The sequence below is a fragment of the Anolis carolinensis genome, chromosome 2 (genome assembly GCF_035594765.1).
Source record: "Anolis carolinensis isolate JA03-04 chromosome 2, rAnoCar3.1.pri, whole genome shotgun sequence".
NCBI lineage: Eukaryota > Metazoa > Chordata > Lepidosauria > Squamata > Dactyloidae > Anolis > Anolis carolinensis.
The window spans coordinates 232,980,797-233,005,542 of NC_085842.1; the positions used below are offsets into that span (position 1 = coordinate 232,980,797).

The 24,746-nt window shown below is 39.2% G+C and overlaps 1 protein-coding gene across 3 annotated transcripts in view; it reads right to left on the reverse strand.

Annotated features, from left to right (window-relative positions):
* The window catches only part of dennd4c (DENN domain containing 4C), a 106,593-nt gene that overhangs the window by 47,522 nt on the left and 34,325 nt on the right, over positions 1-24,746 (reverse strand). For 2 of the 3 annotated variants that reach the window (XM_008103486.3, XM_008103485.3), the window contains exons 5-10: positions 24,442-24,611; positions 23,072-23,313; positions 13,225-13,291; positions 10,540-10,598; positions 8,493-8,637; positions 7,499-7,674 (exon numbers count right to left, since the gene is read on the reverse strand). In XM_008103486.3, the coding sequence (XP_008101693.2) occupies positions 7,499-7,674; positions 8,493-8,637; positions 10,540-10,598; positions 13,225-13,291; positions 23,072-23,313; positions 24,442-24,611 (859 nt within the window). Of the gene's footprint in view, positions 1-7,498; positions 7,675-8,492; positions 8,638-10,539; positions 10,599-13,224; positions 13,292-23,071; positions 23,314-24,441; positions 24,612-24,746 lie in introns of those variants that run through there. The other variant, XM_062971882.1, reaches the window with a different exon arrangement.

Sequence of the window (24,746 nt, forward strand, 5' to 3'; positions counted from 1 at the left end):
AAAAGGATACTCCCCAAAGGGATGAGTCTCCATTACACCAGAATATGTATTACAAATGTGTGAATTTTTAGGTGACTGTATTTTACTACATGGGCCCCCTGATGGCACAGTGGGTTAAACCACTGAGCTGCTTAACTTGCTGACCAAAAGGTCAGCGGTTCAAATCCGGGAAGCGGGGGGAGCTCCCGCTGTTAGGCCCAGCTTCTGCCAACCTAGCAGTTCAAAAACATACAAATGTGAGTAGATCAATAGGTACCACTCCAGCGGAAAAGTAACAGCACTCCATCCAGTCATGTCGGCCACATGACCTTGGAGGTATCTACAGACAATGCCGGCTCTTCAGCTTAGAAATGGAGATGAGCACCAACCCCCAGAGTCAGACACAACTAGACTTATTGTCAGGGGAAAACTTTACTTTTTTTTACTTTACTACATAGGGAGATGTACACTGTATACATTTGCAGCCCTAACATATTAAAATTGCACAAACCACATTATGCCACAACAGCGTAATAAGAGAGATCATATCAAGAGCAATGTTGCATGTGTGCCATGTATTCAGAGCACAATCCATTGATTAATATTTCTGCCATCGATATATTAATATTAATAATAATAATAATAATAATAATAATTTATATCCCACCCCCTCTCCAAAATATAGATCTCAAATTTGGGTTTACTACCGTGTTTCCCAAAAATAAGACAGTGTCTTATATTAATTTTTACTCCCAAAGATGCACTAAGTCTTATTTTCAGGGGATGTCTTATTTTTCCATGAAGAAGAATTCACATTTTTTGTTGAACAAAAAATGAACATTTATTATATACTGTACAGTAGATGTCATCACAAAGCAGCATAACCAAACAAACCGTGAATCCTATCAAGAATTTCTTGTTACTACCATTATTTCCATGTACAACACTCTATGGTACATACATTTACCAATCCTGCATGCTCTGGTTTTCTGTTTGGCGGGCAGGCTTCCAAACAAAAACTTTGCTAGGTCTTACTTTTGGGGGAGGCCTTATATTTAGCAATTCAGCAAAACCTCTACTAGGTCTTATTTTCAGGGGATGCCGTATTTTTGGGGAAACAGGATAGATCCATGGCAAGAAAAATTCCTTTTGCCTTTAGAATTACAGAATCATAGAGTTGGAAGAGACCTCGTGGGCCATCCAGTCCAACCCCCTGCCAAGAAGCAGGAAAATCGCATTCAAAGCATCCCCGACAGATGGTCTCTGTTTAAAAGCCTCCAAAGAAGGAGCCTCCACCATACTCTGGGGCAGAGTTCCACTGCTGAACAGCTCTCATAATTAGGAAGTTCTTCCTAATGTTCAGGTGGAATCTCCTGTAGTTTGAAGCTGTTGTTCTGTGTCCTAGTCTCCAGAGCAGCAGAAAACAAACCTGCTCCCTCCTCCCTATGACTTTAATAGAAAACAGCCCCAAAGCTGCCTCAAGACTTCTTTTAACGCTGGATGGATGTCACTTAACTCTGGATAGACAAACATGTAAGTTATTTAGAGCAGGCCTCAGGAAATATACTAGAGTCTTGCTACAAAGGTTGCCCCCTCTAGTCAGAAGATAAAAAAAAAACAACTGAAAAGAAAGTTAGCATAAATCCATGCTTCTATTAAGCATTAATGCTCACACCAAATCAAATATTGCTAAGTGGAAAGATTTGAAATGCATCATATTTATTTATGCAAATTTAAACTGTTGGTATTTTAAGTGATGACAAAGTATAAAAGAAAAACAAAAACCATTTATTGGTATTGCATGCTTGGTGTAGCTACCATTTCTAGTTCCACAGTGATATATTTACCCTCCTCCCTTTTCTCCTGTCATTATAGGAAAACCTGACACAAAGAAATGAAGTAAGCCAAACACACAAGAGAGGAAAACCTCATGATGTTGTGGAAGGACAATTAAACATATGAAACTAAAAACACACTTGATAACTTTGGCAGGCTTTCCATGTTTATATCAAGCAATCTAGCCAAGCTTTTTGTCCATACTGCAGGGCCCTAATAGTTCTCATGATTTTTCTGTTCCATATTCCACTATGGAAAACCCTTAAAGAGGGGGTTAGAGTATGTACACTTTTTTATTGTTATCACTGAACTATAGCTGGAGAGATAGTGAGAACAGATCTAGACTATTCATTCATTAATCCCCACTCTCAAAAATGCAGAAAAGGGTTACCAGTGTTTCTTGCATCATTTGACCATGTATCTCCCATCCTATTGGAAATAATTACATCTCTATCACACAGGTTCAGACAAATTCAGAATGCTCTGGTACATGCATTACTTCAAGTGAGATCAAGAGCAAGCATTTGCTTCACAAACTCCCTCCCTTGCTCCTCTCAATGTTGGAAGGAGGCAATGGGAAGGGAATGGGAAATGGTGGTTTTAAAAAAAACATTTCGAGGGATATTTTTTTAACTCTATTTAATATAGACCCATTTTTGCTCCTGTTTATTATTACATCCATCTCCCTTTCAATTTCACTTGATCAGATCAAGCTATCAAACAACAATTATGCAATTATGCAGTGTTTCCAGAAAAGTAAATTCTGCTGGCTTATTACTGTTGTCATTTGTTTTCAAAACAACTCCTGCTTATGTGACCCATCCTAGGGTTTTCTTGGCAAGATTTGTTCAGAGGAAGCATGCCATTGCCTTTCTCGAAGGTTGAAAGATTGCTTTCTCAGGGTCACCCAGTGAATTCCTTCATCTTTGGGGAACTTAAAACTCTGATGTTGCTGTAATCACACCAACACCAGACATTTATGGTGAAGGATGATAGGAACTGAAGTCCACCGTCATATGGACAGCCATATGTTCCACACCCATAGATTAACTCAGGGTGAGCAACTGCACAGGGGGCATTATCCCTTTCTGTACCCATCCAGCAGCCGGAAAACCAGGTTTCACTGCACCTAAAGTGACATGGTGTCACTTCCAGCCACCATTTTCACTGATTTTGGGATGATTTTTCTCTTTTATTTGATGTTTATTTAGGGAGGTTCAGGGGGCTTTCCAGGATTAGAGGATGAAAAGTGTCATATTGGACCATTTGTGTGTGGGGGGAAGAGATGCCTGAAACCCCTCCTCCCATTTTAAATAGTTTTTTTTGGTGTGGCTGAAGAAGATGTGTGTGTGTGTGCGCGCGCGCGTGCGTGCTGAACTTAAGGTTCTCAAAAGAAGCACACAGTCCATGGACTGCACTTTGCCCATACTTAGTTTTACCTTTACTGGAGAGACTCCTTGTCATTATTTCCATCCTTCTCTGCCTCCCCTTTTCCCACTTTGAAACTCAAGGTAGGTCATGAAAGTTCGAACAGATACAGGTATAAAAATCACATTATAGAAAACTGTAAACATATAATTTATGAAAAGCAGTTAAAAGCAAGATAGTTAAAAATAAACAGAAAAATAAACAATACAGCACATCCTGAAAGGTCATTTCCCTCATGAGCAATCAGCCCTCTAAGAAATGTTTATAAAAAAGAACCATTTAAAAAACAATCACTTGATGAGGAAGATACAATTTTAGAATGTGAAGTGGAAGCTGCACTCTGAGCACTTGAGATAAATAAAACACCAATTTAGCTGCTTCAATTTACAGAGGCAGAATCTACTCTGGTTCTAAAACAAAGGAATGATCTACAGATTGGAAACACTCAATACAGCTTCCAATCCCCAAGAAAGGGGAACCAGAGATTGCAGCAAAGATAGGACCACTGTATTGATATACCATGTAAGCAAAGTGATGCTCAAAACTCTATTAGAAAGATTTTTACTAGATGTCAAACTGAAAGAATGAAAAAGTATTGCAACATACCATGTATAATGAAACGATGTGTTGTCAAAGGCTTTCATGGCCAGGATCACAGGGTTGTTGTATGTTTTCCGGGCTGTATGGCCATGTTCTAGAAGTATTCTCTCCTGACGTTTCGCCCACATTTATGGCAGGCATCCTCAGAGGATGCCATAGATGTGGGTGAAATGTCAGGAGAGAATACTTCTAGAACATGGCCATACAGCCCGGAAAACATACAACAACCCTATAAAGGAACGAATCAAAGAAGTTTTAAAAATCAGCTTGTGCTTTATCTGTTATAGCAAAGTCATTGATTATATAGATTGTGGAAAAACTATGGGCTGTTTTAAAGAAATGGCTGGATGTATAATTTGTATTCAGGACAAGAGGTTAATATTAGGGCAGAATATGGAGAAATCGGATGGTTTCCAATTGGCAAGGGAATCAGGCAAGGCTGCATTTTATCAACCTATCTCTTTAACTTGTACATTGGATATATCATATGTAAAGCAAAAATTGGAGGAATGGACTTCAATAATTTGATAATATTACTAGTAGAAAATATAAAAAAAACTCAGAAGGATTACTGAAGAAAGTGCAAAGACAGATTTCAGTTGGGCATTAAGAAAATAAATATAATGGCCACAGGTGATTTACCTAACTCTAAAGTAGACAATGAAGACACTGTAATAGCTCCAAGATTTGTTACACCTTGGTTCAGTCATTCATAAGAATGGACATTACAGACAAGAAATCAGAAGAAGGCTAGGCCTTGGAATGATGGCTATGAAGTAAGCAGCCAAGAGCAGACAAGTTGAACAGTAACAAAGCCGAGAGGAAGAATACAAACCTATTTGAAATACAGTGCTGGAGAAGAATTCTACATATACCGTAGAATACTAAAGAGAGAAATATATGGATCTTAGAGCAAATCAAAACTGAACTCTCTGTAGAAACCAAGGTGTCTAAACGGAGACTGTCATGCTTTGACCATAGCATGAGAAGACTTAACTCACTGGAAAAGGCAATAATGATTGGTAAGACAGAAGGCAGTAAGAAAAGAGGAAGACCATAATCCAAATGGATAGGAAGTCACGTCCATGCGTTTGCAAGATCTGAGTAGAGCTGCTATTGATAGAGTGACCTGGTAGTCTTTCCCTCACAGAGTCTTCATAAGTCAAATCGATGGCAGTTAAGAGCAACAATACAAGAATAACAAGGGAACCAGTTTAACTTCTCTAGGAAGGTAATTCCAGCGCCTGTGAAGAGCTACCGAGAAGGCCCTCTTCCCATGTTCCCTATAGGCTTCCCCTCAGAAGATTTTAAAGCATGGTCTGGCTCATATAGCGAAATAAAACTCTTTGGATGACCTGAACCTGAAATATATAAGGCTTTATAAGTCGTAACAAGCATTCTGAATTTTACTCAAAAACTCACCAGGAGCCAATGGACCTATTCCAACAAGGGATTGTATACTCATATATAGCCAGTCCCACCTAACTAACTGAATGCAAGTCGCACAGAAGACTGTTCTGGGCTCAGGCTTGAATCTAGGAATACACCAAAGCATCAAACTTGCATGTTCAGGGGGATTGTAACATTCTCCAGCACAGACTGAATCCTTATTCTCTGATCTGCTTTTGGACTCATAAGAAATGCCTCTGTTTTATCTGGATTTAGTTTCATTTTGTCCATCCTCATCTAGTCCATTAATAATTATAGGCACCAGTTTAGAATCAAGACAGTTTCCTTGAATTAGGTGTAAAGGAGTAATAAATCTAAGTGCCATCCACATACTGGTACCACAAAACTCAGAATGAGCTATCCCAGAGCTTTCACATATATGTTAAAAGTAAAGGGAGGGAGAACCAAATCCCGGGTTGTGGCGCAGGCTGTTGAGCAACCAGCTGCGTCCAGCTGCAACAAATCACTCTGACCAAGAGGTCATGAGTTCGAGGCCAGCTCGGAGCCCCGCGTTTGTCTTGTCTTTGTTCTATGTTAAGGCATTGAATGTTTGCCTTATATGTGCAATGTGATCCGCCCTGAGTCCCCTTCAGGGTGAGAAGGGCGGAATATAAATACTGTAAATAATAAATAAATAAATAAGTGAGGCCACATGTAAAAGATCAAAAACCTGAGCAGAAGTCCCCCATCACCACATTTTCTGTTGGCTCCTCCCGGAAGGAATTGAGCCAATGTAAAAGGATCCCAGCAAGATGACCCAGCAACCGAGAAGTGACAGGGTTGAGAGTCACTGAGAAGTACAACCAAACCAAACCAAACTGACATACTCTCCATCCAGTTCCCATTGTAAGTTGTTTGTCAAGGCTACCAAGGGTTTAAATACACATGTGGTGACTCTCAGATCTCCTAGAATCCTGTTTATTTCCTCAGGATGTATGACCTGAAAAGTATCAATGATCACTGGCCAAGCGAAGGATAAAGGTACATCCACTGGATGAATTGTAGTATGCAAATCAGAGTGATTATCTGCAGAACATCAAGCAATTCGTTCACAGCAACATATCTAAAAGACTTCTAACAAATTGAAATTGCTTCATTGCTTGCTCTTCCAAGATGCAATAGCAGTGGAAACATTTTTAATGCCAACATTGCCACGGACCAGGTCTTTGGAGAGGCTGTAGCCTATGTTGTATTATATCAGTTACAAATCCCTACTACTTAAGACACCGCCTTACATCCATTGGATTGTTGTCCCCGCTCTCTGCAAAACCAGGAGATTGGTTGGTCTGTGAGAGAGGATGATTATGTCCACTTCTCAAGCCAATTCTCAATTCCAGAGATTCCACAAACTCCCCCAAGAGCCATCAGTAAAGCCATCTGGATCAATCACCATCTTCTCATGCATTCTGAGATGTCTAAAACCTACTGAGCAGTGATCTACCCCAACAAGATTTCTGAACAATATGAACTGCAGACAATTCCTCTATTTCCAGATAACCATATCTTCACCCATCACAGAAAACAAAGACCGCATTCTATCAACCCTGAGAATAACAAAAGAAAAAGGAAGAAAATGAGTAGAAAGAGTACTCTGATTACAGTTGTTTAAGGAACTATGTAATCAGTGAGATAAGGGACTGAATGCTAAAATGTATTCTTTTCCTTACAATTTCACTCCTACATTTCCTCCTTTCATTAGGAAATACTACAATAACTTTCCATTATGCCTGATATGGCCAAGGGTCAGCTTTTCATTAGCGTTTGATTCGAATTGCAACTTCTATGGTGCCTATTGTTCCCGTTTATAGGTCTAAGATCTAAAGGAGCTTTCACACGCTTTCCCCTACACACACACACACACACACACACACACTTCTGAAAGTCCCTCTTTCCTGCTGTAACATTTGAAAACAATATGCTACGCCATATGACAAGCTGCTTCCCAAACTCCTGACATGATGATGCAAGGGACTGAACTGATTACAGTACAGGAATGGAAACAAGAATAAAACACACACAGAACAGAACAGTCCAATGTACAAATGGGAATATTTAAACAAATCTATTTGATGTTTGATCTACTTTGAGTTACAAGGACTGGATAAAATGAATAAAATAAATACATTCAAAATTTACATTAAATCTTGAAAACACATATACACAAAGACAAAAAATAGAAACAAAAACTAAAAATAAACACACTTACATGTAAACCATATTTGTGTCTAAGTCAATGCAAACAACATCCTGTGGTGGGTCATACAGATCAAAGTACCGTGAATCAACTCCAACAATAAATGGGACAGGAGCACTGAGCACCGTTGCCAGAGACAAAGGACAGAGGGGGATGTAGGGACATTGCCATTGAAATGGAAAGATCATCTGAAGGAAAAATGAAATGAAACGCATGTATTAAAAAGTCAACAGCAATTATGTAACATCAATCAAATGTTCAAAATGGGTTATCCCACCTCAAAAATCCACACAGAGGAAAACACCAGCAATTGCTCTGATACATTGCTCCCTTAGGAGCTTAACCAAGTCTTAAAGGTATATTGCTGTTTGCTGGCCCAGTACAACTCCACTGATTAAGGAAGCTATTCTGTCTTCTAGAGAAGCAAACTGAAGCAAATGTGATTTAACTAGCCCAGTAATAATAGTAAAAAGTATCCCAACTGGCTCTTTACTTATTTCCCTCATAAACATTCAATTTTCTTAGATTTGGGTGATCCTTTGAACATCGCTGAACTGCAAGTCCCAGCTGCCTTAGCCAGGTCATACAATGGTAAGGAAGTCAATCAATATAGCGTGCTATAGGATTTCTACCCATGTATGATTTAAGGAAACAATAAAAAATAAAAGCTTCACCTACATAATGTAAAGGAACATAGAATAGCTTAATATGAGAGACGTGACTCTGTGTCATCTGGATGTTTTAGACTATAACTTCCAACCCAATCATGCTACCTGAAGCTGATGAGATCTGTAGCCTCAAACATCTGAAGGGCACAAAGTTGCTTAACAAAACAAAGCACATTGCCAATTAAAAAAAATACTTGCAAAGACTTACACATTTTTTACCCTTCAAAATGTTCTAGCCTACACAAAACCAGGGTCAGAAATAGAATGGTTCTGCCTACTGAAATGAAAAAGGCCTGGTACAATCTGTGTAAACAGAACTAAGAATGCAGTATACTTACAGCAGCCACAGCTTCGGCTACACCAGTCAGCACAGCCGGACGGAGAGAGTGCAGCAGTATCTTGCCCTCCAGCAACACGAAGAGGAGCAAAGTGGCAGAGTTTTCTGGCCCAAGATTCATTAGCAGAGTGCTGAAGTTTGCTCCACTAGAATGAGATCAAAATGCTCAGGACTGCAACATGTATTATTCATAATAACAACAGTTAACGATAAAGAACAGCATGCTGAACCTTGACACATAAAGCCACATCCTACCCCCGTCTCCAGCAGAGGCACTACAATTCTCTAGTTAAGTTGAAGGACATAAGCGCTGTATCCTATATAAGGCAGGGAAGCATATCTAGCTCAATTCCATCTGTTTCTACTTTGGGGAAGATTTTGTCATTTATGCTCATCTTTGTTGTATGTAAAAAGAGATTATCCTATGGCTACACTGCATTTGGCCTTCCCTGCTGTCTTACATTCAGTGCTTAATGAAACAGAAAATGGAAGAGATCTCTTGTGCTGGCTCTTGCAATACTGAACTCAGTCTTATGATATGCTACTACACAACAGATCAAGGGATGTGTTCGTTAATAACCACTTATCAGATCTTCAGCTCTTGAACATATTGGAAATCCATTAAGCAAGAGAAATGCTTTCTGGTCTATAATTCATTAAGTTTAGGATGTCATTTACTGAACATACTGAGTTTTTCAACTGTGCTCACAGGTTTTTCTCTCTGAGCAGTATCAGCATTGCTGTGTTGATAGAAACTAGTTATCACTTACTCAAACAAATCACTAAAGCCTTAGCAGGCTTTCACACACAAAAAGAACAGGAGATTGCTTTTACTGGCATTAGCTGTGACTCAGTTACATAAGGATTACTATGCTCATCTTTTAATCTAGTGAACAGTATTTTTATACATTAAGATACCGTATTTACACAATTCTAATGCGCACCTTTTTTTGGCTAAAAGGCCCAGTCAAAATTGGGGTGTTAGATTCGCATAATGGTCCTCCCTGCTTGCCAAAGCCTCCCTTCTTGTCTCCCCCTTTTAGGGGGAGGCCCTGGGCAAGCCAGGGCGAAGGAGGCCACCTCCACTGCCACCTCCTCCTTCTCCACTTCAGGGCCTGTGGCTGGTGAGGGAGCTGGCCCTGGTGAGGCTGCGGCACTAGCAAGCGAAGAAAGGAGGTGTGAAGGACACCGGTGTGCCTTCACTGACCACTAGCTGCACGACACAGGCCCCAGCTGCCTTTGCCTCTTTGTCCTAGATTCTTGGAGCCACTTGCCACTTTGCTGCAGGCCCCAGCAGACAAGGACGAAGAGGCAAAGGAACTCATGGAGGGGTAGGAGTAGCCTCCTTGGCTCCTGGGGCCGTCTGTTGCTTTGATGGCCGCTTTGCTGGCTTGTCGCAGGCCCCAGAAGACGCCCGTGGAGGAGGAGGAAGAGGAACAGTAGCAACAGCAGCCTCCTTGGCTCCTGCGGTCTACAGCAAGCCAGCAAAATGGCAAACGGCCCCAGGAGGAGGCACGATCCTTCACCCCGGCTTGCCAAGGTCTCCCTCTCAGCAGAGCCGGCCCTAGCTCTGACACCGCCCAGCTCCTTTCCTTTTTTCTCTCTTCCTCCCACATTTCCTTCTCTCTGCCTTTTCTTTTGTGCACCTTTCTATTTTCTTTCCTTGTCTCCACTTTTTCTTTCTCCCCTTTCTTCTTGCATCTTCTTTCTATTCTTTCATTCGCTCTGCCTTTTCTTTCTCCCCTTCCTTCTTGTACATTCTTTCTATTCTCTGACCTTCTCTCTGGCTTTTTTCTCCCCATCTTTCTTGTACCTTCTTTCTATTCTCTTCCCCTCTGCCTATTCTTTCAAGGCTCCTTTCTCCCCTTCCTTCTTGCACCTTCTTTCCATTCCCTTTCCGCTGTGCATTACATTCACCAGGAAATCCTTTTTTTGTTTTGAAAATTGAGGTGTGCATTAGATTTGAGTAAATATGGGTAAATTAAAATCCAATAATATTTTACTCAGCTTCCACACTCAAAAGTATTAGAGGTATTAGCCATCACTACCTGAGTGGCAACGGTGTAGCAACTGGTTGAGACAGTATTAATGCATCATGTGCAGACAGCTGCAAAACAGAAAAGAAAAATGCCCTCATAAATATTAGTTGACACCTTACAAATAAAAACTTAAATCACTTAAGCATTCTAATTCATCATGTTCTCTAATCATTGTGACTGTTGTGACTGCGCCTTCGGGGATTATGGTTGATGGTGATGGAATTCGAAGAGGAAGAAAAAACCCTCGTGATGAAGGTTCACTGGAGGAGTTGCGCAGGAAGCGACTTAGAGAGCTATATGGGGGATCTTCTGAGGAAGATTCAGATGGGGAGATGGATGCTGAGGAACAGGTGGTGGCTGGGGAAGCGGGCACTGAATGGGCACAGCCACCGGAGATGTCTGGGGATTTGGGGTCTATGGATACTTCTGAACCTGGGGTTTCTGCAGGAGCTGATCCCAATTGGGATGCTTGGAGAAGGGAGGATGGTTCTTTAAGTGTTCATGGGGCTAAGTGTGGGCAGGATGATTGGGACTCCGACGAATTGCTAGGTACTCCAGATCCACGAGCTCTAGCTGTGTGGAGTTCAGACTCTGAGTAGATTTGGGACACCTGGTGTTTGGGTGTGAGTGTTTGGTCACCCAGGAGGAAGGGGAATAAAATGGGAATGTTTGGCCACTGCACTTTGCGTGTGGCAAGGTGTTGCTGAGGCGCCATTGGGATCTCTGTGCTTTCGTGAAAACTGGACTTGGACTGTGATTCGGATCTGCTGATACCATCTTTGTGCCTTTTCGTGGACCTGGTTTGGATGACTGCACCCTCTTCGGACTCTGGATTGGTATTTGACCTGGCTTCTGTCTTCGCCCTCTAACTGACTACTTCTCCCGGCTTCTGACTACTGGTTTGTCTTTCGGAATTTCTGCTGCCTCCTGACCTGACCTTGGATTCTTCTGACGACGGCTATTCATCATCCCTTTGAGGCTCTCGGCTTAGCTGCACCGTGGAAGCAGTTTTACTGCTTTTCTAGTTTGTTTATTTTCCAGCAATTAACTCTATTTGTTTTCCAAAGCTGAATTGAAGCGTTATTTAGTTTTTTATTGAATGCCAGCATGGGAAATTAGCGTGGCTTGTTTTTGAGTTACTATTGTCCAATCTACTCTCGAAACACTGATAAGTGAAGTGTTTCAAGGACATTTCCTGTGTTTATGTTAGTTTTTGGCTTATCTTCTGAATAAACTCTGTTTTGTAACTGGCGTCTGACTCTTGACAGTGACTATTTCTTCTTCATATAACAAAAGTATAGCTACATTATAGTTTGACTGTAATGTAACTTAGTAAAAGGTCATATTACTTTTGCAGTGAAACTAATATTTATTTATTTATTTATAGTATCTATAATCGCCTCTTCTCACCCTGAAGGGGACTCCGGGCGGATTACAATGCACATATACATGGCAAATATTCAATGCTATTATTAGACAGACAACATATAGGCAGACACAGAAGCAATTTAACATTTTTCCAGCTTCCGGCTTCATGAGGGTATGCTTGATTCCAGCCACAGGGGGAGCTGCCGCTTCACCGTCCATTGTGACACTGAGTCCTTTGATGGTAGTACTTTCTCATTCCTTTCCTTACGCTGCTGGCAGTTTTTATGGTGTCTTAAATTTAAGTTAAATTAGACTCCCCGCATAAGTGGTACCTAGAAGCTTCTACTCAACAGATGCAACTGTTTTTCGAGCTGCTTAGTTGGGCAGCGAGCTAGGCTATTAACAGTCAGGAGCTCAATCCGACCCGGGCTTCGATCCCATGACCTCTTGGTCAGTATTGATTTATTACAGCTGGCTACTAACCAGCTGCGCCACAGCCTGGCCCAGTTACTTTTCCAGTTACACAGTATGATTAAGAAAGAAAAACAGACTTCAAGAGCTGGTTCACACTGTGTTCCATTCTGCTGCTTCTCATGGTGTACAAAAGACAATTGTGCTTTGTACAATTTATGGCTTTTTCTTTCTTAAAAATTAAAAAAAATATTCTGAGAAATAGAAAAGTAATGTTAAGAAAGAATGAGACCTGTTCATTACCTTTTCACAACTACAATGAGGGCATTTATCAACTTTGTAATTCATGAATTAATCTAGTGTCATTTTAAGTATAATTTTGAGCACCTTTTTGTTTAAAGGGAGTAAGGTATATATTGTTTTGATTTTACAACTGTGTTTTGGGCATTAAATTTTGCCAATCTCTTTAAGCCACCCTGAGTCTCCTCGAGTAAGAAGGGCGTGGAATAAATGTTGTAAATAAATAAATAAATAAATAAGGTAATAAGGGATTACAACCATCAGATAGGAAATCAGCAGTTATTTATAGTTGCTAAGCTGTAGTTTAAATGTAGTGTATGGTGTCTAGTTGTATATATAGCCCTGGTAATTATATATCTAAAATGTCTGTGTGAATTATTCTGTGCTTTTTAAAAATAAAATATATTTTAAACAGTTAAATGGAAAAATAAAGAGTTAATAGTAACAACAATGGGTATTTGATACTATTGTAGGATGCTGGCAGTTCAACTGTGACTAATTAATTTTTAAAAGGACTTTCTATGCTTTGGCTCAGGATAAGACATGAAAACAAGCAAAAGGCTTTATTTATAGAGAAAGTCACTGGCCTTAAGCTTCTTTAGATACTTCACTTACTTGCACAAGGATTCTTGGTCTTTGAGGAGAAGGGAAAGGTATATTATGCATAAAGTGGGATATGTGCCTGTTAAGAAATATTGAAAAATATTAGTTGTAAGTATCAGAATTTAACAATTTAAAGTAAACATTCTGAAACACTGGACTTAAAAAAGAAAGAATGGGGATGAAAAAACATGTAAGTATGCTGCATAAATTTAGTAGTCAAACTCCTAACACAATTGATTTGCTTGGGCTTTTGAAAAGTTTTAAGAAGAATCACTTCGACTGCATGTATAGATCAAAAGTAGGTTTTAGGGCCAAAATAATGGATTTTGATATTGACCTTGGATATGTCAAAGGCTTTTTTGCAGAGAAGATAAGGCATTGGTTTTACCTGCTGCCATTTCCCCATCAAACATTCAAAAAGGCCAGAAGCACCACCAGGGCAGAAAGAGGACACAGGTTAATGTTTTTTTTTTAAGTTCTCCTGGGATTAACTAAGTTCTTGCCTTTCACAACTCTACTCAGAGAAGCAGATGGTTTCCTTTTTGATAATAATTGAGGTATAGTATTCACATTGACTCATGAATGAGTCAAACCAGAGTTTTGGGCAGTTGATTTTTTCTTTTACTAAATTTATAGTTATATGTGAGTATAAAGGGTATTTCAATCAAAAGATATGAAAAACACCTAACATTTTTCTGTGAATAATTTAAGAACTTACACAAATACCCAGAGAGATCAGCCGATTTTGACAGCGAGGCACTTGTCAGTTTATAAGAACTTGGATTAATGTGCTTGTTTGTTATTTTATTAAAGCAATAATGTTTCAGTTGGAAGAATAACAGTCTTGTGCACTATTCATTATGTTTTGCAAATATGGCCAATCTACCCAAATTTATACAGTTTGTATCTGGCTTTCTTGTATGCACAATCCTTGCACACAAACCAATCTAGAACTATTTCTAAATAAGAAAAAACTAGTTTTCTAGGAGGCTCGAAAAGTCTAAAAAGTACCCTTGAATCCAAAGACAGTAACAGGAAATGAATTATCTTTTCAGAAAGAAATATAAACAAATCAACCACATAAAAGAGAAAAATGGAAACCACAAATAATTCTGAAAGTATCTCATAAAAAGAGAAACAAGGAAAGAGTGAATTGGTATGAACCTGTAACATTCTGTTAAGAATTTAGACAACTCTACTCTGAAAAATAAAATATGTTGGCTGGGATCCTGTTACTTGCTTATGTGAGGAAATGCAGCTTAAGTCTGTTTTTGAACAGAGTGCAAAATACTATTCCATAGGTTTTATGTCCAAAACTCCCATGCCCAGATGTTAAGAGAAGCAGACACCACTGCTACTCCTGCTTCGAACAGGGGGAAAGGAGCAAGTATGTGAGCAGTTCAGATAAGATAACTGAGCAGAAAAGACAGGAGAATACACACAAAAGAAGAATGAATAGGAGAATACACCATCAATTTGGCTGAAAAAGAGCTGGTTCATCGATATCTGAATTCTCCCTGCTTTTTCACATCTACACTGATAGGTGACGGAGGTGGCAGCACCTCCTGGAGATTGACAGCTTTCAAGGAGCACAAAAAACTAGAGGATAGTCTCTTATGCTTCATCCAAAAGAAGACATACATAGAGAGAAGACATGGAGGTTAAGGTAAATCCATACTTTATAACCAAGTTTTTTTTAAATATAATCACATTTCCTCAGATACACAAGACAGAAATGCCGAACCTATAGAATTACAGCTAGTATTCCTCAAAACAAATCAACAAGACAAGACTTGTCTTTAAGACTAACCTATTACAGAATAAAGACAGGAAATGGCAGAATCTTGCTAGTGATCATATGCATTCCCAACTGAGACAACTCAATATATGCTCAAATTTGAACAGTAATGCTAGCCTCTTGAGCTCCTTTACTTGCCCTACAATTTGTCCGATCTCAAATAGTTTTTTAGGTACAGAAGGAGAGACAAAATGAATGGGACATTGGGTACAAGATCTTGTTACAAACCCAGACAGCAAATCTGTCCACACATCTACTTGGGAAATGTCATCATAGGACCTAACGAAATCACTCACATTAGAGTTATTTTCACTTGCTGATCATCTAATGCAGAGCTTTCCAAACTGTGTGCTGGGCCATGTTAGTGACATCACAAGATCTGTGATTTGGATCTGGTGTGTGCAAGAGTTAGTGTGTCATCTGCAGTGTGTAGCCATGTGTCCCAAACATAACAAGAAACCTCTGAGTCTATGTGAAATAAGAAATATCAACTTGCATGCAATTAGTCTGGTGCGTTACAGATGCTAAGAGCTCCTAACAGTTTGTCAATAACAAAGCACTTTTTATTGGAGGCTGCAGCCTTTCTTTTTCCTGCTTTTCATATACATGAGAAGTGTTTGTGTCATTTAAATGGCAATCTTCCTCTTAGAGTCTCTCCCCCCTCCTCCTGCCCCGTCCAAGAGGACCACAGGCATTGCCATTTCTAACAGCATCATTTCCTGCTGCTGTTCAGTCGTTTCCGACTCTTCGTGACCATCATTTCCATCTTGGGAATTACTGACCATCATTTCCAGCTTGGGAATTACTGCACTTAAAGGCTTCGTTTAAAGCTAGGTGTTGCTTTGTGCCTTCAAGTTGTTTCTGACTTATGGTGACCTTAAGGCAAACCTATGACAGGGTTACTTGAGCAAGATTTATTCAGTGGAGGATTGCCACAGCCTTCTTGTGAAGCTGAGCGTCTTACCCAATGGATTTCTATGGCCAAATGGGGATTTAAACACTAGTCTACCAGAGTCTTAGGATGCATCAACATTGTAAAATTAATGCAGCTTGACACCATAACTATCATGGCTCAGTGCTATGGAATTATGGTTGTTGTAGTTTTATGTGTTTAACCTTCTCTGCCAAAGAGTGCTGGTGTCTCACCAAACTATAACTACCATGGTTCCATTGCACTAAGCCATGGCAGTTAAAGTTGTGCCAAACTGCATTAATTGTACAGCACAGATGCACCCTTAGTGCAATGCTCAAGCCACAAAATGAAAGTATTCCATGAGATATGTTATATACACATATGTTACCATTTATCTACAAACTCCAATCCATTGAAAGTGGGTTGAATAAGAGTCAATGGTTTCCTGGCACACACATTATAGCACTAGTCTCATCAGAGCTCTCTTGCCCATTTCATCAGAATCCCAGCCTGCATCATACTACATTTCACACATGATTCAGACTCATGTCAAGGCCAACTGTGGATCTTGAAAAAGCCATGGTTAAACCTGAAAAAGTATAAGTTAGAGAATTCTCCAGTTCCAAGCAAGCCAAATTGAACAAAGAGAAAGAATCGCTCTGATTTAATTAGAAGACTGTGGTACAACCTCCTTTGATCTCAAACCCTTTGTGATTACTTGGATTTTGGAAATAATTCCAATGCACAAGAACTATCAACACAAAGCTGTCAACATCGTATTTTTAATTTGGTCCCTGACAGGTTGCTACACAGCATTCCACAGCATTCCTGACAACAACAAATACAACCTCTATGAATATATGCACTTTAATAAAGGACTTATCTAGCAGTCACTTTGCCATTTTTGGCTTATGTTTCCAGCTTGAACCAAGTTTCCCTTTGACCCAATGTTTTAATTATGTAACAACTTATTCCAATTTTGTCTACGGGTCATGGCAAAGAACAAGAGGAGGGTTTGCCCTGATTGAAAGCATTCTACATGACTTGGTTCTGTAATTTTAGTAGCATAGCTGCCAGAAAGTTTGAAGGTATTTCTCTGCAAGGCTAGGAGTGAACCTGCATGTGTAGGTTTTACCCCATTCATGGTACTATTAAAAGTGCTTACTAACTGTCCTATATGTAATCTGGTTACCACAAGAAACTTGCACAGGACATGATAATCATTCTTATCTCAAAATACATGTTTCTCCTCAACTGGCTTTTACAAGGAATGGAACAACCACTTTGCATGCAAAAAGTCCCAGATTAACATTATTTTAAAAGGGGGGGGGGGAGTCAGAGGTCCTCAAGAAATTTCTTGTGACACTGAAGAATTTCTGTATGGACAAAGTATAAAATACAAATGTTAAACATCATCTATAGCTGGTCGCTGTATTATGTAAGCTCATGGTACATGGGTTCAGCTATATGAGAACATGAAGACCCTATTCATGGACAAAGGCAAGGGAAGTGGGGGACCAGGTTGCTCAAAAGCTGGTGCCAAATCTTGTGAGAAGCCCAGCTACATTGAGTTATATGTCCCTCTCAGTAGAGGAAGGAGACTAACTTTTTAATCAATGGTGAGAAGCAATAGAAACCTAGATGTTTTTCTCTTGGCTGGGGAAGGAGAGGAACACTGGAACTCAGAAACCTTTCTCCTTGTATCACTATGGCCTTTAAAATCCAATAAGATTATTTTCAACAGGTTGCTGTATGTGAGCACTGGTCTAAAATGGGAAGACCAGATAGATATGTGTCCATAATGTTTACTCTGTAATTAGGGAAAGCTAGACAAGGAGGGAAAACTTATGGAGGCACTGTAAAGATTGTTCGGGACAGATGTTGATGTACACACAACACAATATTATATGTGTCCATTCAAAAGTAAGTTCCATACAGTTTAATAAGATTTACTAAGGGCATATGGAGTACAGTACAACCTTGTTTGCTATATTATTTTATCTCAATATATATAAGCTTCTAAAATATATCACCTTCCTCCTATTCCATGTATAAAGCTGTCCAACCCAATAATTTTGAGAGCTTTCTCGGATACATGTTAAATATATTTTGCGCAATTTCACTATTTGTTAATGTGTTGCTTCAATATAACTTTAAAAACGTGAGAGCTTCCAGTTACTAAAACGAGATTGAGACACATCTTTCGGTTTAAAGAAACTTTTAATCATATCTAATTCTTGCTTGGTAAAGGGACTGTTGAGAAGTCACTTCTCAAAATGATGGCTTAACTCTCTGAAACATTCAGGAACATTTGTTTTTCAAGCAGTGTTAACCATTTAACAATAGATGTATATATTTATTTTATTTTGGACCCACAGCCAAAATTCATCCATAGAATTATTTATTTATTTCAATCATTTATGCCCCGTCCTTCTCACCCGAGGGGACTCAGGGCGGCTTACAAGTGAATCTGAAACACAGGTGATTTTCCAAGTCAGCCCAGCCTTCACTCAAAAGAGAACCACAAGCAAGAAGAGGCCCACTCTGTAGCAAGCTGTCTCTGCCAATCAATAGAGTTTTTCCTTGTTCTCCCTTCTTTTGTCTTCCAACAAAGGGAGAAGGAAGAGAAGGGGAGCAGAAGAGGGGTGCAGCAGGGAACAAGAAGGGGAAGAAATAAGGAATACAGCCATGTTGAAAGGGGGGGTGGAGTGGGGCAAATGATATAAAGAGGGAAAGTGTATTTTAGTAAGGCAGTGAAAGTTCTACCACATCCTTGAATATCTTATAGTCCTCAAACTCTCTAGGTAAAGGTAAAGGTTTTCTCCTGACATTAAGACTAGTTGTGTCCGACCCTGGGGGTTGATGCTCATCTCCATTTCTAAGCTGAAGAGCCAGAGTTGTCCGTAGACATCTCCAAAGTCATGTGGCTGGCATGATGGATGGAGCGCCGTTACCTTCCCACTGGAGCAGTACCCATTGATCTACTCACATTTGCATGTTTTCAAACTGCTAGGTTGGCAAAAGCTGGGGCTAACAGCATGAGCTCACACCGCTCCTTGGATTCAAAGCACTGACCTTTCAGTCAGCAAGTTCTGCAGCTCACCGGCTTAATCCGCTGCGCCACCGTGAGCTCCTCATGAAACTCTCTAAAATGCTCAAAAAAGCTCCATAACACCCAGGAATGATTTAGAAGATGGATATAATATACTATTTCGAGAGAAAATTATAAATAATATAAGCTTCAAAATATTTAGAGTTTTTTGTGAAGACTATTTTCTCAACAGTCTTCTCACATCAGAAAAATACTGGTGAACATTTGAGACTGAGATAAGCTGATGGAGGATAAAGAGAAATCCGGAACATGCCACTAATGAGTAGAATATATACATTTGAAGAAGGGACAACTTGTCTATTCCAGCTTTTCCTCCATCACAAAATAATAATTTTTTAAAATATTGCACCTGAAAGTGCCTTAAAAACTTGTCAACAAACTTTAAAAAAAACTCCTTGAATTTTCACTTTACTTTATTTAGCTATGAAATGAAATGAAAGGCCTATTCACACAAAAATAAGGTTTCCGACACATAGCATACACACACAACTCCGTCACTTACAGAAAATAGTGCACTGCCATTCACACATCCAATTTTTTTGACTCTCCCTGTTTTCAAGCCAGCATCTGCTAGGATTCTGCATCACTGAGCTCCTGATGAACTAAAACTGAAAGAAACTAATGACACGAATGTTTCCCTCTATCCTGTTTCTACATCATGGACTCTCAAAATGACTGAAATAAGGTAATTTCAGTCATTTTGAGGGGTGAGACTCAAAACAGAGTCTTGCTTTGTCATCTTCTAGGGACTGCAATCCTAGTCAAGAATTAATGGAAAAGTGAACTAGAAGCAAGAAACAAAAAACTTCTGAAAACAGCCAACGTGAATAAGCCAACAACAAATTAACTAAGGGCAAATCCTATTAAAAACAAGGAAATTAACTTCCAGATAGATGCTATAAGATGGCACTGTAAGCCTTCAAGCCTTCCTGGTTCTGATGGAAGGAGTTTACCACGAGTATTTAATTTTTAAGAGTTTCACTTCATCTGGATCCAATTCATTAGTTTTAAACTAGAATTGTCAATACAGTTAATAAATACTGCATTTAGTTTGGACTTATTAGGCAACATTTCTCTGTTTTTTTACTGTTCTTCCTCTTTCGGGGTGTTTAAGCAAGCACTGAGAAATCGGTCCATTTAATTGGGTTATGAGACTTCTTAACAATGCATTTTATTATTGTGGAATAGCCAAAAGTGCCTTAAAATACCTAAGGCAAAAGGATGATATGAGTCACACAAAATCCTAATAAATTTTCTTCTGTTGTTTACAAGTCATTGCTCTAGTTACGATCAGAAGACCAGTTAACCTTGCAAAGGTATTGAATAGAAATAGCAAATATATTACAATTATCCTACTACTCATCCTTTTTTGAGCAGTGTATGTTTGTCATGGGAGTAGAAATGTTAGTAGAAAAGCTAAAAGGATCGAGTTTGCAGTCTGGAGAGTGAACCAATAATCCTGCCGTTGCTATGGTAATGAGCATCTTATCTGTGTTGTGATACCAACAGTACTCTTCTGTCCTTTAAACACAAAGCTAACAGGAAACAGCAGCAAAGATGCAAAAGTGCAAGAAGCCATAATTCAACTGCCAGTGCACAGTGGGCAAAATGGGCCCAGAGCTATCACTCAGCTGAACAGCTTTTGCTTCTGAACTTTAATTAAGATCCTGAATGATTCCACATCTTAACCATCCCATTGTGTCATCCCCAATCAACACAGCATCTGTGTAGATGATTCTTGTGTGCTTCATAAGAATAAATCTCAGGTGTATTTTTAATGTGTAATGGCTTGGCAATGTCGAACACATGCAAATTGAGCATCCCATATCTGGAATTCTGAAACCCAAATACTCCAAAATCCCAAACTCTCCACATGGGTGCCTGAGATTGTGACATCTTTGTTTTCTGATGGTTTAATGCACACAAACCTTGTTTCATGCACAAAATTATTCAAATCCATATACTGTATTTACTTGAATCTAATGCTCACCTTTTTTGGCAAAATTACCTTGCCAAAATTAGGGTGTGCCTTAGATTCGCATAATACAGTAATCTTAGTGCTGAGCCAAAGCCAAAGAGGAAACTGCTTCAGGAATCCTTGGAGTTCAAATTTGAGGGACAACACCTCTAATGTAATTGCCATAGCTCAATGCTATGTAATTGAGGGATTTGTAGTTTGGAAAGGCATCTGCAGTCTTTGGCAGAGAAGGCGCAAGACCTTCTCTACAGCCCCCATGATTCCATAGCATTGAACCAAGGCAGTTAAAGTGAATTCATTCCACAGCATAGATGAACCCCAAGGTTTCTTTTCCATTGCTGAAAGCATTGGTGTTTCAACACAATTGTTTTTAAAGAATGAATTCTAAGCAGGCAGCAACTGTAATGGCCATATTACAAAGAATGCACCTTTTGTTGCTGTGCATTACATTCGTCAGCAAATACGTTTTTGGTTTCAGGGTTTTGAAAATTGAGGTGCACATTAGATTCGATGGTGCATTAGACTTGAGTAAATAGGGGAACATAAAAGTCAAAATATTTATGTTTATTTATATGTATGTATATTTGAACCACAAAGGCTCCTACATGGCTTGATGGCTCTAGACTAAACTTGGGATATATACCCTTCATGGTCCAATTCAAAATATGAGCATGGTTAAGGGGGATTTGAAAAAATGATAGGAGTTGTAGTCCACTCATTTCTGGAGAGCCATATGATTACTATCAATGATTGATCTGGACCAAACTTGGCTCACTTATCAATCACAACCAACTTAAAATACTGGCAGGGTTTGGGAGAAAATTATAGAAGATGATGGGAGTTGGAGTCCACCTACATCCAGAGAGCTGCATGATTCCCACCCACGACTGAGGTTGTGGCTCTCCCCCGAAACCACTCAAGACAGTTCAGCCTATTTCTCAGAATGCATCTTCCAACATCCTTACCCATTTTCTAGACAGGCTGGAGATGATGGGAGTTGCAGCCCGAGAAGAAGGTTGAGGCGTCTAACCAGTTAGGATAGCAATGAGTAATAGCCAGCCAGATCTAAGACTGATGGGAATTGAAGAACAGAGAAATCTGGGGCTGACGGAAGTTGCAGCCAGCCGGAACCAAATGCAATAGGACAGTAGAGCCACTAGAACAGTGGTTCTCAACCTGTGGGTTCCCAAGTGTTTTGGCTTTCAATTCCCAGAAATCCTAACAGCTGGTAAACTGGCTGGGATTTCTGGGAGTTGTAGACCAAAACACCTGGAGACCTACAGGTTGAGAATCACTGCACAAGAGGATTGCCATGGATACCTATATCACAAGGGGTGGTCAGTACTTGAGGAATAGAGAAACTACTGCTTGTGTTTTATTATGGTGAATAAGTTTGCTTATTTAATCAAGTCAGATGACTGTGGAATACCTTTTTAAAAAAAATAAAATAAAGGACATGTCACTCCAAAAACAAGCACATTACAATTACTGTGAAAATGTGAGACAACCGAGCAACATGATCAAGAACTTAGAAATGAGTGGGAAAGATCCAGCTGAAACCACAAAAACATCAGAAGGTTGCCATGGAGACCTATATCAGCCAGGAGGGGTCACTACCTGAGGGACAAAGAAAGTACTGCTTTGTGATTCAGCCTGGTGATGGAACCATCCTTACAATCATAAAACTAAATTATTTTTGTTAATGAATACCCTTACAAAATGCAAACCCAGGCAATGGCAAGCATATAAGCTAGTATTATATAAAATTACTCAAGCAAATGCACGTGAGATGTATATGAAACATAAATGAATTTTGTGTTTAAATTGGGTCCCATCTTCAAGATATCTCACATTCATGTATGCAAATGTAGGTATTTTAAAATCCAAAATAAATACAAAATATAAAGCACTTCTGGTCTCCAGCATTTTGGATAAGGGATAACTTCTAACACAGTTTACCAGAAAGGCATACAGAATGTACATATCCACACCAGAGTTTCTCACTTTGCAAAATGCAACCATGAAAATAGAGAGCTGCTTTGGCAGAGTCTTACTTACTTTTCAATGGGAAGAGGATGCGGTCCAGACACTGACAATTTATAGATGAACATGAGGAATTTTCTAAAGGCATCAAAGAAAGGCCAGTGTGATAGAAGGCATATACATTTGTTGGAATTTATGGATTTTGAAGTAACTACTTTTCTCTCTACTGGTGTCAAAAGGCCCAGCTGCATATGCTGCTTTTCCGTTAGTAGCTCTCGCAAGTAAGGCTCGTAAAACTGGATAGCAGCCCCATACACCTAGAGTGACAAAGAAAGGGTTAGAATACAGGCAAAGACAGAAATAATCACACCGAGTATTTAGAGCAGGAGTGAGTAATATGCATCCTTCTGGGTGATTTGGACTGCAAAATCTAGCAGTCCTAGGCAACATAGCCAAGGGAAAGGAAAGCTTGGAGCTCCAGTCCAAAAGCATTTGGAGGGCTGCACTTCACCCATCTTTGATTTAAAGAGAGGTAAGGATTATTTTGTTATGTTAAAACAGAAGAAAGTGGATAAACTTCTATTCTGTCCTTTTCCAAGACTGCCCGAAACAAATGTTTTTGCTCAGTCTGAATGCATTACACAGGTACTGTTAAACGTCTCATGGATATTTCAACAGCTTGGGTGCAATTTGATTAATCTTTCCTGAATCACATGAAAAAAGACAGGTTCAGTAAATTGTTCCATAGTTCTGGTGTTTTGTTAATCAAGATGTTCACAGAAACAAAATAAGGATCGTTTAGAGGCAGTGAAGTATCTTTTACTTAGTTTGTGATGTAACATTCTAGTTAAAAAGTTACAAAGCATTTAACCTTAAATGTATTTATTTTGATTTTATTACTACTCCAAGAAAATATTCAACAGTGGATGCAAACAAATTCTACACTGTAGAATCAATGCAGTTTGACAACACTTTAACTGCAATGGCTCAATGCTATGGAATCATGAGAGTTTGGCAGAGAAAGCTAAAGGCCTTGTAAAATTACAAATCCCAGGATTCCATAGTGTTGAGCCTTGCCAATTAAAGTGGTACCTAACTGCATTAAACATAGAAATGCACTAAAACTCATTAAGAGATAAATGTTTCTTTTGTGAGCTACGCTTCACACCACCCGTAACCTCTTGGACAATCATTTTAAGATGTTTTGAACCCTAATACTTTCAAATGTTTTTTTAAAAAAATACAGTTACAAAATATATCCATGATCACCATGTGCAGTTCATTGACTTCACTAAATTTACCTTTGTATGGCTGAATCTAAATTAAATATAATGTATTTTAAACAGCATTCAACATCTTGATTTCAAAACTCAGGACACATTTCATTTCAATAAATTATTCTTACACTAAATGTAAATATAGATTATTACATTATTCAAACATACCTTTTCTGCAGATGAACCAGTCAAAACAAATGTTGAGAATACAGGTAGTGGATATTTGGTTTGAGAATCCCAACATTCAATGGTAGCTCCCATTGGAAGACAAAACAAAGGTACGGATTCTGACAAGGGGAATGACTCGTAGTCATCTTCTGGATATCTGAATATTAGTCCTTTTAAAAAATGTAAAAGATATGAAGATGCTTATCATCTTACTTTATCAAAGTTACAACATATGCTTTTGGATAGTTCAACTAACAGGAAAATTAATAAAACCTCATTGTCTCAGAAAAAACCTTATTAGTAAT